The following is a 13284-nucleotide window of genomic DNA, read 5'->3' on the forward strand; positions in this document are numbered from 1 at the left end:
AGGATTGTATTGTAAAATGTTTTATGATAATTTGACTTGAAAATATTTGTGGATGGTTGTCATAACTCAATTTTAGGTTTCCCCCCAAAATTATCCTTTTCTTTTAAAACTAAAAACAAAAACATCTAAAAAACAAAAATAAACTGGCAATTTGGCATGAACATGCCGAGAAGAGTTTCAAATGTATGGAGGAACCAAACTGAGAGTTTGGACAAAATCAGGAACCTAATTGTACCAAAGATTGAAAGATAATGTAGATATAAGGTCAAATTAAATAATCATTGGATGACTTTACATAAAAATTAAGTCCGAGAACTTAATTAGACTTTCAGTATGCCAATTTGATTTAGTCACGAGTCCAATTAAAGAGTTAATTAAGTTGAAGAATTAATTTGAGTCAAATTAAAAGAATTAATTAAGTGCAAAGACTTAATTAGACTTTTAATGGGTAAATTTGATTTTATTATGGACTTAATTGTAAAAAAATAAGTTTGAAAGCTTAATTTGGGCTTAATTGAGATTATTGAAATTTTAAAGGATCAAATTTATTTTTTCCAAACTTGATTAGGTGAAATCAAGGATAAAATTACAAGAAAAAACAAAATGTAGGGGTCAATTAAGGGTCAAATTAAAGAAATTTAGAACCAATGACTTTTTTGCAAAAAAAATAATAGTGCCAACGACATCTGACATTGTTCATCATCTTCTACCTTTATACTAGAAAAAGTTCCTTGTGAAGCCACTTTTGAAGGCCATTTAATGCTCTATCTCTCATCCAAACGAGACAAAAGACGCATTATCCCCACCCCCTGACTTTGTAGTACACCCCTAGTCCTTTTCTACTTCGTTCACAGCCTTGCAACCGCTGCAATAAACAGTTAAAACGTCTAACATGACCAGTTTTTATAGTCTTGTTTTGTAGTACCAAATTGTTGGTTTCTAGCCAACGGTTTAGATCATTCCTAATAAAATCAATGGCCACAAACCATGCCAAAGAAACACTCCATATTCTTCTTTCATCTCCTATAAATAGGGGTGAATTTCATGCTTTATGCAAATAGAAAAGAAAAAACAAAAGCCAAAAAAGACCCTTGCACTAGCCTAAACAAAAAAAAAAAAAAACAACAACCTTCCATTGTAGTTTTTAGTTTGATTACCCTCAATAAACAACACCACCACCACCTTGTAAGCACTAGACATGCAGAATATGAAATAATTCATGTTTTATAGAGAAAATAAGTTGAAACATAAAAAAACATTATGGTTTGAATAAGCATCCTAACATGTAGAGATTTACACTACAAGTTGGTGATCATCTCCATCCTAAAGAACAATTAATATTCTTGTGAACTTACAATTCTCACTTATTATCTATGCAATTAGGATTTCTCCAATGCATAGTTTTCCCAAATGCTTTATGTTATGAATACATTTGGTCTAGATAGGATAATCTTCAACACTCTATAATAGGTACAAGAAGTATCTAAAGTAAAAGAGCACTTCTTTAAGAATTTTCAAATGAAAGATTTATTTCTAGTAATGAGACATCAAACAGGGTTATTCATAGTAAAACTTGATACTCTTTTAGTTTTTTTTATTAATTGTTAATAATAATAATAATAATAATTTCAGTATAACCCATCTCTTTTACTTTTTTTTCTTTTTTTTATTCCTTAAACCAATTTAGTCCAAGTTCATTTAATCTCTACTTCTCTTATGCTAGTGAGTGTGACTGGTAAGTATAGCAGTTGATGGGTATCCTTATCTATTTTCTTTCGTGTTTTATGCTGAAATGGCCAAAAGAGAGTTGGACAATGTAATAATGAAACTAGTTTTGTTACCCACACTCTGATGCTGATATGAATTTAAGGTGGTAATAATGTTCATAAGAGCATATTTTTGTTTTAATACAACAAGCGCAAACTTATAAAATAAAAAGTTGAAGCGGTTAAAACTTGATTTTATTGGACAAGATTATAAGATGATGTTGTTCGACTCTTTTTAAAAAAATCACACGATGTTTTTTTAACATAAAAAAAGGGTAAGGCATATGAACTCTTTGAAAGTGTCATTAACTCAGCTCCAGTAGACAACCTTGAAACCTCTCGGGCTAATTTCTTGCTTAGCTTGAGCTTCAAATTAAATTGTATGGGAGTTATTACAATGTGACCCAGTCGATTTGATAGGTCCAAAAGTAACTCAGATGAATAGTAATAATTTGGTTTTTTTTTTAAAAAAAATCAAGATGATATCTTTTTTTTAATATTGAGACAATGAAACATTAGATCGATCTCTATCAACCTGGGTTAACCCATCAAAGTCACAACTTGGGTCATGGACGTGACCACAATGAGCTAACTTGCTTGGCTATCTATCTCTGTCTTTTCCATTCTCTTTTTCTCTCCCTAGATGGGCCTTTATTAGGCTAAGGTGAGATGAAATCCAAGATGAAACTAAAGCGTTATTAGAGAATTAGATACTAAATTAAAAAAAAATGCTTGGCCTTAGGTCAAATAAAATTCAGGATCAAATTGAAGAGTTATTAGAGAATCAATGACTAAATTGAATTAATAAATAAATAAATAAATAAATGGTGTGTGTATCATACGCTTCAGCTTGTGAAGGGAGTCGTTGTATTAAGGAGGTGGATGTAGCTTCCTTGGACCTTCAATAATGACCCTCCTTAATGTTGTTGGAATTGTCTTGGCACAGGCTTCCTTTCAAAGTGGTGTGCGGTAACAATGAAACTCTAGTATGGCTCCAGCAACCAATTCTTCTTTTCTTCCTTTTTTTTCTTTTTTCCTTTTGGTTTTCACATCTAGTTTCTTCTTTGTTAAAGAATAATACTACATTTTTTCCTCAATTTTAGTTTTAGTCCATCTATTTTTAGTCTTTTGTAAGAAATTAAATTAAATTTTTTTTTTTTTTGCAAAATCGAGTGTAAGCCCGATATTGTGATGTATTTTCAACACCACAAGACAATATTTTTTTTAATATTAAGATGATAATATATTGGATCTACCCATGTTAAACCATGTTAATTTGTCTGAGTTATAAGACTGTGATAACCCTATAAAAAATAAATTATAATAAATTATAAAGCTTAATTCCTAATTAAACCATTGTTGAAGAATAAACATGAAAGAAAATTAAATTAAAAAAAGAAGATAAAAAAATGACCCGGATCAAATTGCGTTAATCAACCAAATCAATGACCTAAGTCATGAGACTAAGGTTAATTAGGAAAAAAAACTAGAAAAAAGAAAAAAAAACTCAAATAAACTCGGGTTAACCGATAAAAAACGCGATTCGGGTCATGAAACTAGAATAACTGTAATCAACCTTATTTTTTAAGAAATGATGAAATGGAAAAGGAATCAATTAAAAAAGGAGGAAAAAAAACTGTGTCAACTTGAGTTAACCTACCAAACCTATGACCCGGGTTATGAAATCGGGATAACCCATAGAAAGTAAAATAAACTAATTATGAAGTCCAATCCATAGTAAACCTAATATTGATGATGAAATTAAAAATAAATAAAAAAACATTTTTCTAGTGAACTATGCTTTGTAAGGTGGTGTATAGTGAATTTATCTCATTTTTTAGTTAGGCTACAAACTGGTTTTTTCCAGTTTGACTCAGTGTTTTTTTGTTTGACTTGGTTTTTTTCATTTTGACTCGGTTGTTTTCAGTTTGGCTCGTTTTTTTAGGTTTAGCTTGGTTTTTTTCGATTTGACTTGGTTTTTTTCTGGTTTGGCTAGATTTTTTTCCGGTTTGACTCGGTTTGATTTTTTCGGTTTCAGGCTTATAAAACCGAAACCGAATCGAACCGATCAGTTTGTTAAAAATTTTAATCGGTTTAATCGGTTTTTTTTCACAGTTCGGTTTTTTTGGTTATTTTTTTTCTGGTTTTCTCGGTTTTATTGGTTTTTTGGTTTTTTTGCTCACCCCTAGTTATCCTAGTCTCATAGCCCGTGAATAGTGTTTAATAGGTTACCCAAGTTTACTCAGGTTGTTTTTTGTGTATTTTTAATTGATTTTTTTTAATTTTATCATTCAACATTGGGTCAGTTGAGAATTGAGTTTCATAATCTATTCTGATTTGTTTTTTATGAGAATATCTTTGTCTCACGAGTGTGGCATTTTAACCATGGTTAAATTATGTTGTTTTTTTTTTCTAAGATATTATATCGGTCTCATGACACGGGTCATAGGTCCTTCAACATTGGATTTGTTTTTTATTGGGTTATCCCCGTCTCATGACCCGGGTTGCAGGTTGACCCAATTGAATCATTTCTCTCTATTTTTTTAATTGATTTTTTTAAAAAAATTTCATCAATTAATATTGTGTTTGATTAAGAATTAGACTTTATGATTTGTTTCAATTTGTTTTTCATTAGGTTATCCTAGTTTAATGACCTATAAGTAGTGCTTAACGGTTAACTCAGGTTGGTTTGACTTATTTTTTATGTCCATATTTTAATTAAGATTTTTACAAATTTTATCGTGCAACATTAGCTCTGACAAGGATGATTGAATCGAGTTTTATAATTTGTTTTGACTTTCTCTCTACGGGGTTATTTTAGTCTCAAGACCAAAGTTACGGATTTGACATGTTAACCTGAGTTAAATCATGTCATTTTTTATTTATTTTTTTCTATAAGGTTGTCTCGGTTTGATGATCCGTGTCATTAGCTTGATGAATTGACTTAGATTGTTTTTTTATGTTCTTTTTTAAATTGATTTCTTTCTTAATCTCATCCTTTAATATTGAAATGGTTAGGGATTGAAATAAAGTAATTTGTTTCGATTTGATTTTCATAGGGTTATCTTAGTCTTCTGATTTGGGTTATAAGTTTGACATGTTAACTCGGGTTATTTTTTTAGGTCATTTTTTAATTGATGTTTTTTTTAATTTCATCATATAACATTGAGTTGATTGAAAATTAGACTTCATAATTTATTGTGATTTGCTTTTTTAAGGGTTATTATAGTCTCATAACCCGAGTTACAAATTTGACACGTTAATCCGAGTTGACCCATGTCAATCCAATATATTATTATTTTAATATTAAGAAAAGATATCTTCTTGAAATGTTGTTTAGTCAAATATTGTTTTTACGAGTTGTATGTGTTGTTTTTGAAACTATAAAGTCAACCGGGTTACATTGGATAAACCTTTATATGATTTTTTTTTCTGTTAAGAAAAAATATTAGCAATATTTAAATAAATTTTTTACATTTAAAAAAAATTTAACTTGACCTATATCGTAGTGCGAAACAATCATGTAGTGTTATATTATATACGAGATGACATGCCCGCGCGCTGCCGCGGGCTTATAAAACAAATACTTTTGATAGTGTTATAATTGTGAATCAGCGCTAGATCAGTAATAGAAATTAAAGGTATGATGGAGTAAATATTTCATGACGAAAAAAAAAGTTGTGTTGGTGATCCAAAACTTAGAGACTGAACAAAATGATTTGTAGTAATTTACAGTGTTTTGTGAGGAAAAATACAGTGTTTTCGCCACATGATTTAGCTTTTCAGTTAATAAAAAGAAAAAAAATTACAAAGCTAAATTCTCAACCAACTTAATATTAAAAAAAAAACCAACAAAGATAATTTTGGAAGGAAAAAAACCCATAAGAAAAAACGTTGTAGCAATTGACAATGTTTTGTGAGGAAAACTATAACGTTTTTTCCAATAAAATAAAATAAAAAACCATTTAGAGAAATATTGTAGCAATCTACAGTGTTTTGTGAGAAAAAATACAACGCTTTCCTCATATGATTTAGTTTTATTGTAATTATAATTCTTAACCAACTCAATATTTAAAAAAAATCGACAAAGATAATTTAAAAAAAAATCATTAAAAAATCACATGGAAAAACACTGCAACAATTCACAGTGTTTTAAAGAAAAAAATTATAAAGCTAAATTCTTAATCAGCTCAATATTAAAAAAAAATCGACAGAGACAATTTTAGAAAAAAAATAACAAAACAAACACCAAAAAAAGGAAAAAAAAATCATGTTGGAAACACTATAACAATTCACAGTATTTTGTGATGAAAGCTACAGTGCTTCCCCACATGATTTAGCCTTATTTGTAATGACTTGTAATTGTAATTCACAAACAACTTAATATTAAAAAAATAAAATTGAAAAGGATAATTTGAAAAAAATTATACAAAAAACCATGTGGGAAAAAACACTGTAGCAATGAACAGTAATTTTCAAAAAAAGTTACAGTGCTTTCCTTATACATTGTAACTGTAATTTTTAACCAGCTCAATATTAAAAAATAAAATAAAAAAAAGATAATTTTAGAGAGAAAAAAATCATGCGGAGAAACACTGTAGCAATCAACAATGTTTTAAAGAAAAAAAATTACAAAACCAAATTTTCAATCAGCTCAATATTATAAAAAAATCGACAAATATAATTTTGAAAAATAAAGAAATAAAATAGAAAAACTAAGTGGAAAAACATCACAGCAATCCACAGTATTTTAAAGAAAAAAATGATAAAGCAAAAATTTTAACCAGGCTAATATTTAAAAGGTAAAATCAACAAAAATAATTTTGGAAAAAAAATAAATGAAAAAAAAAAATAAGAAAGTTGAAAAAAAAATTTTTGAAAAAAAAAACGAAAAAAAAAAGAAAAAAAGGGAAAAGCTTTAAAAAAAATAAAGAAGAAAAAACACTGTGGATTACTATTGTAATTCACAGTGTTTTGTGTGTGGGGAAACAGTGAATCCCCCACACGGTTTAGTATATTTGTTAATAATAATGTTTTTTAATCTAAATTTAAAATTAAATTAATTTAAAATATAAATTATAATTTTTAAAGGAAATGAGACAAAATAAAAAAATAACTAAACTACATTTAAGAATATTAGTTACAAGGGAATTTATATTGAACAGTTGAGATTGCTCTAAAAATGATCCAAAGGCTTATGCTTCATGCTATATACATATATTCTTCTGTGTTGCTGCTGCAGTTCAGTAGGGTTTATAATCAGAGTTCCCCAATTAGTGATTTTTAAACTAGAGAACTAAATTGGATTGGATTTCTCTGAATCTGATATCGAACATCCCTGAAAATTAATAAAAAAAGAAAAAGAAAAAAAAATGTTGATTCAACTTCCTCGGCTGACAAGCTCTCTCAGAAGCCCATTCGACATCGACCAAGCCTATCTCCAGAGAAAAGTCCTCCTTCAAAACTACCTCAAGAAGCCTAACAAGTATGTGCCAGTACTTTTTTCCCCCTAAATTGAATTAATATTGTTTTAAATTTATGTTGATTTTTCTTTTTTCTTTTGGCTTGATTAGTACTGCAAACTCGCTTCATGAATCAGAACTCGCGAGGAAGATCATTGATGGATGGGAAGAAGGTAGTGTTTGTCATATAAATATTTATAGGAATTTCTTGTAATATTTGATACAATAAGATGATTTTTAAAGTTGATTGGGAATTTATGGAGCAGCCTCAACCGAAGTGCGACAAGCGTACAGGCAATTTATTGGAGGAGTTGTGGAGTTGATAGATGGAGAGGTGCAATCAGAGGAGTTCCGCGAGGTGGCATTGAATGCGTACCGCATATTTGGGGAAGAGGAGAGTGCCGATAGCAACTTTACCCAAAAGAAGTAAGAACTTGATTCTCCAATACCAATAGAAACACTTTTGTTTTGTTTTTTTGAGTCTGTGGTGTGCATGAGTTGAGTGCATCGGATTTTGTTTATGCTTCCTCATGAGATGGTGACCGGAATTCAGCAATTGTTGTTACTCGTTCAAATGCAGGTCGAAATTGCAGAAACTTATTGGTCATGCAGTTTCAGATGCGAGGTTGCAGAAAGTTGCCGCTCTATCACAGAGGCTTTATGGTTTGCAACCAAGAAACTCTGGAGCTGCACTTATTGTAGAAAGTCATGTCAATGGGAGTGGGGATGATCTAGAGTTTGGTGCTGACCTTGCTTTCCAAGCGCCAGCTAGGTTTCTGGTGGATACTAGTTTGGAGGATGGTGAACTGTTGGGTGAGGAAAGTGCTGCTCCTCTTTCCATGTTTCATGATGGATGGTATGATCATGGTGACCCGGGACAAAATCATTCTACTACTGATGGTGGAAATTTCGATTTAAGTTGGTTAAGAGATGCATGTGACCAGATAGTTGGAGAAAGTACTTCACAGCTTTCCCAAGATGATCTTCCAATGGCTATATGCCGTGTACTTGATTCAGACAAGCCCGGTGAGGAGGTACTAGTTAATAGTTATTATGTTCGTAAGCTATGGATGTCGGTTTTAGCATGGCAACCTAATTCTTATTTACTTCTTTCCCCCTTTTAGATAGCCGGTGATTTATTGGATCTTGTCGGGGATAGTGCTTTCGAAATTGTACAAGACCTCATACTGGTATGCTAACTATTGCTCTAGTTTCGCATTACTATCCAGTAAATCATGAAATTACAAATTGCAATTAAAAATTAAATTAATTAAAATTAAAATTAAAAAATAAACTAAAATGTGTTGTCATTTTACTGTTCATGTTCATGTTCATGTTCATGATTGACTGCATGGTCTCACATTTCACTTTGGATTAGAACAATTCTCTTTCTCTAAATTTTTATTTTGGTTCTCAAACTTTTTTCCCTTCATTGCATCCTTTTGAGCCCAATTGAAACCTAATTGTTTTTTATTTTTTAAGAAAGGGTGAAATTGAAAGATAGAAGATCAAAGTAAAAAAAACGGGGAAAATAGATGGCAACTTTGAATTTCATATCAAAAGATCAATTTGGTCCCCATACTTTTTAGTTAATAAATTATCGGTCCCTTTAGTTATTGGAAATTCAATTGTCATAAAAAAACTTTTTTTCCTCATTTTTAGTCTCTAGTTTATGAGAGGAGAGGGAAAGTCATCAGAATTCGGTGTAGAGAGAGAAAATCATCGTTGATACCGATTTTGACCACCAAAATAGTTGATTTTGGTCTCAACGAGTTCCATTTAATGAGAGGAGTTTGATAGTGGTTGATTAGAACCTTAATATTGCAAAAAAAAAAAAAAAAGAAGATCGAAAGGAAGAAATATTTTACACGGTTTGATTTTGTGTTTTTGGACGGTTTTTCGGGTTTCTTACGTTGATAAATTGGCTCCTAGATATTATAAGGGTGTTTTTTTAATTAAAATGGGTTGAAAAAGGGTTTGTAGGGCACAAAATATTCTGCCCTGATTTTCCAACCACCGTAGTGGTGGTTAGAATCCATGTAGATAAGCAACATGTCGTCTGATTATTTTTTTATTTTAAAAAAGGGGCAAATAACCTGTAGCTCACCCTTTATAAAGATTAAAAAAAATAAAACTAGGCCTAGGCGCGTGGGGTAGGCCTAGGCTCTTTTTTTGGCTTTTTTGTTTTATTTATTTTTTATTGTATATTTAGGTAAAAAAAAATTAAAGAAAAAAAAATTAAACCCGATTAAGTCCATCACTCAAGTTGCATGTTTGACTGGTTAAGCCATAATGTCTGAGTTGATCTATCATCTCAATATTTTTTTAAAAATAATATGCCATATTGAAATTTTTTTTCAAGCATTTAGCTTATTTCGAATTTGTCTTCGTGATGTGTTTGAATTTTTTTTTTCTGTGGGATTAATTGTTTAAAATTGTTTTTTACATGATTGTCACGACCCGGGTCGCAGGTGTTGCAAGTTAACCTAAGTTGACCTAGGTTGCTTTAATATGTCACCATGTACTTTTTTTTTCCTAAAAGAAGTCATCTTGTAATTTTTTTCTTTTAATTTGTTTTTTTCCAGTTTCATCCTTTAGCTTTTTTTTTTTATCCTATATTTAGGTTAAAAAAATCAACTTAATAAATAAATAAATTATTAAACCCAATGGATTTCAAGACCCGAATCGCGGGCTTGGTAGGTTAGGCTACAAAGCATGGGTCAATCAAATATGTTGGAGGCTCAATTGTTTTTGAAAAAAAAGATGCTACACTGAAAGTTTTTTACACAGTTGGTTTATTTTGAATTTGTCTTCATGACATGTTTTGTTTTGGTTTCTGTTTGATTAATTGGTTTCGATTTGCTTTTTACAGAGTTATTTTGTCCTCTTGAATATTTTTTTTTTAAAAATCCATACCACATTGTTATTGGTCATCCAGGTTGCGGGGTTAATGATGTAGCTTAAAAATTTCCTGCAATCTTGATTTTTTTTAAACATTTCAAAAAAACTTGGTTCGACTCGAAGCGCTGGTCAATGGACTTGTATGTTTCTCTTTGCTGATATATGATGTATGATGCTTCCTTGAGAAGTTAGAACATTGCTGTTCTAAGTTTATACAGAAGGTTATTATAGATTAATTTCATCTGAAATCAATGCAATGTCTTCCACTGAATTGTGACTCCCTATTGGGTTCATCTTTAATCTATCACGACCTGTAATTTTGTATGGTATCACTCTTCTGGGTTTCTAGTATGTTTATCAGTGAGAGATGCACACTAAATTGCTGGAACAACTTGATTGGAAATAATGCATATGTTATGTTTCTTAAATTATTATTTCCCTATCTGTCTCTTTCTTTTGATTATTTGATGGTTCAATGTCAAACAAACCTATCACTTATTTCTCTGGGGCTATATTTGAAAGTTTCTATTACTTTTTCCCCAGCATCGCAAGGAACTTGTTGATGCTATCCATCGTGGATTGTCTCTACTTAAATCAGATAAAACGGCCTCAAACTCTCAATCACGCATGCCTAGTTATGGTACTCAGGTACAAAAAGAGTTATATAATTATGTCATTAATTTTTCTACAAGTAGTGACATATCAACTTCTTCTTTTAGGTTACCATCCAAACAGAATCTGCGAAGCAAATTGATAAACTCCGGCGCAAGGAAGAAAAGCGAAATAGACGTGGAACAGAACATGGGGTTGAGAGTGATGTGGCAGTTGCAAGTTTTTCATCTTTACTTCAAGCAAGTGAGAGGAAAAACCCATTTGACAATCTTATTGGGTCTGGACCAGGACCCCATTCATTGTCGGTGACTGCTCTTCCGCAAGGTACTGTCAGGAAACATTACAAGGGGTATGAGGAAGTCATTATTCCCCCAACACCAACCACAGAAATGAAACCTGGAGAAAAGCTGGTAATTTCTTGTGGTGTAGATTAATCTCTTTCATGATATATTGTGAAGATATTCTGTGCATTCTTGCTTCTGTTTTCCTTGATAGTGATAACTGTATGTCCTGTTGGTGATATTGGAACTAAAGGTGTTTTTCACAGAAGAGAGGAAAGAAAAAAGATAACAATAGAAAGAAATACAGTTGATTATCATTGTCTGGCAAAATAAGAAAGTTGAAGTAATTCTCTTTGCTTATTATTATGTCTAGAAACAAATGTTGAGATGATTGTTACAAGTTCTGAACGATACTTTGTCATTTAGAGCATTTGTTTTTTGTATTGATGATGAGAGGAATCATTCCATTTCTTTTCTGGCAAGCTTCATGTTGGCCTCTTAATTTAGGTCCATTTGATAGCTGTAAGAACCAATTTATGAATACCCCTTCCATTCTCAAACTGTATTGATACTGAGGAAAATGTATGAGCTTCAAGCTGCCAAGAGAAATTGTTTGCATTTCATTTTCCCAATTTTCTTGCAAAAGTGATGCTAAGTTTTAATCATTGATTTGCAACAACAGTGCTTGCTTCGATTTTAAGAATATGCACTTGTTTTTCCCAAGGATAGACTGTTTGAAGAAACCAGGCATCACTTTTCAAACTCTTAGAAGTTTAACTGTTCTGAACTCCTAGATTTCTACACTTTTCCAGAGGATGGAAGGTGGTGATTTGTCACATATAAGTAATCACTGATGACATGACAACTGAAACACTCTCCAGAAGTGTTGTCGCCATGCTTTAGATGTTTTCTGGATTTTGGATGTTTGCATTTGATAAGAACTCAGGACTACAATATGGACGCATTGGAAGAGGCTTTATGCACTTGCAGGTTGGAAAACTGGGACCTTCTGCAAGAGAGGGCAGTTGTCAAGGACTTGGAAGCTTTTTATGGTAGCTAAATGAAATCTGTGCAACTTCTTGTGTAGAAGATTAATGATAAGTAGTGTGTTACTCTGGGGGTTGCAGGATAAAGTTGTTTAGTGACAGGACAGTTTGTGATAATGGTGTCTCTCTTTAGGGTGGGTATGGTGATTCATTGTGGAACACTTACTGCTTAATTCTCATTTGCTTGTGTTGCTCTCTGTATCTCTCTCTTTCTGTGCATTGCTTGTTCCAGGAAGGTTGCTGTTACTCTAGTAGTATGCTGCTCATTGATATTGATTTGTCTCTCACAATGTTTCTGTCATCTTGATAATTTGTTAGATTGAGATAAAGGAGTTGGATGACTTTGCTCAAGCTGCTTTTCATGGCTATAAATCTCTAAACCGGATACAGAGCTGGATATTTCAAACCGTCTATTACACTAACGAGAATATACTTGTGAGTAATCTGTTCTGTGGTTAACATTTAATCATTTTAGCAACTAGGTTAATTATGCATTGCTGATCTGTAAAGCCTTTCTTTATGGCAGCCAGTTATGTAAAGCCATGCATTTATTTTATTTCATTTCAAGTCTGTGGACCCCTAGCACATAGAGTTTTCCTACTTTTAGTTTCAGTCTCAAAATATAGTCATTTTCATTCTTCTATCTGGGTGAATAAACTAGAGATGGAGGATTGCCAAACTGTAATGGCTTAATATGAGTGGTGGGATTTTTTTTGGAAAAGGGGGGAGGGAGGGGGGGGGGGGGGGTAAGACTGGGGAGATAAAGTAAAGTTGGAGCTTCAGTTATGGTTCAAATAGTTTGAGAATAAATGATAATCTGAAACTAAAATTTGAAGTTCTAATGGGTTTCTAAGAACCTATGAATTGAATGATTTTAGATGTTTATGACAGAATTGGTTTTTGTTGTCAATGGGGAAATCCAGCTGAAGAGATAGGTTGTTCTTGATGGCAAAGCAATATATGGCTTTTACTCACTGCTTGTTATAAAGCATGATCAACCATATGTTTGGATTCATTGCATGAAGGATTGCTTTTAGAATGTCTGAAGTTTCTTTGTATTTGCAGGTTTGTGCACCGACAGGAGCTGGCAAAACAAACATAGCTATGATCTCTGTTCTACATGAGGTATTTGATCAATGGGCTAATACTGTCTTGTGTTTTTGTTTGAGACTTTGGGCAGACTGCTTATGGTTTACTAGAGAGGGGCTGTATGGTG

General features: G+C 31.8%; 1 protein-coding gene across 1 annotated transcript in view; it reads left to right on the top strand.

The window, feature by feature from the left end:
- Positions 1–7000: 7000 nt before the first annotated feature.
- Positions 7001–13284, top strand: part of LOC18105734 (DExH-box ATP-dependent RNA helicase DExH14) — a 36825-nt gene continuing 30541 nt past the window's right edge. Inside the window, exons 1-9 of the mRNA XM_024586899.2 lie at positions 7001–7251; positions 7340–7401; positions 7495–7654; positions 7809–8262; positions 8353–8418; positions 10673–10777; positions 10849–11151; positions 12387–12503; positions 13134–13193. Coding sequence (XP_024442667.2) covers positions 7139–7251; positions 7340–7401; positions 7495–7654; positions 7809–8262; positions 8353–8418; positions 10673–10777; positions 10849–11151; positions 12387–12503; positions 13134–13193 — 1440 coding nt within the window. The 5' untranslated portion in view covers positions 7001–7138. The remainder of the gene's footprint in view (positions 7252–7339; positions 7402–7494; positions 7655–7808; positions 8263–8352; positions 8419–10672; positions 10778–10848; positions 11152–12386; positions 12504–13133; positions 13194–13284) is intronic.

Source organism: Populus trichocarpa, chromosome 15 (genome assembly GCF_000002775.5).
Source record: "Populus trichocarpa isolate Nisqually-1 chromosome 15, P.trichocarpa_v4.1, whole genome shotgun sequence".
Classification (NCBI taxonomy): Eukaryota; Viridiplantae; Streptophyta; class Magnoliopsida; order Malpighiales; family Salicaceae; genus Populus; species Populus trichocarpa.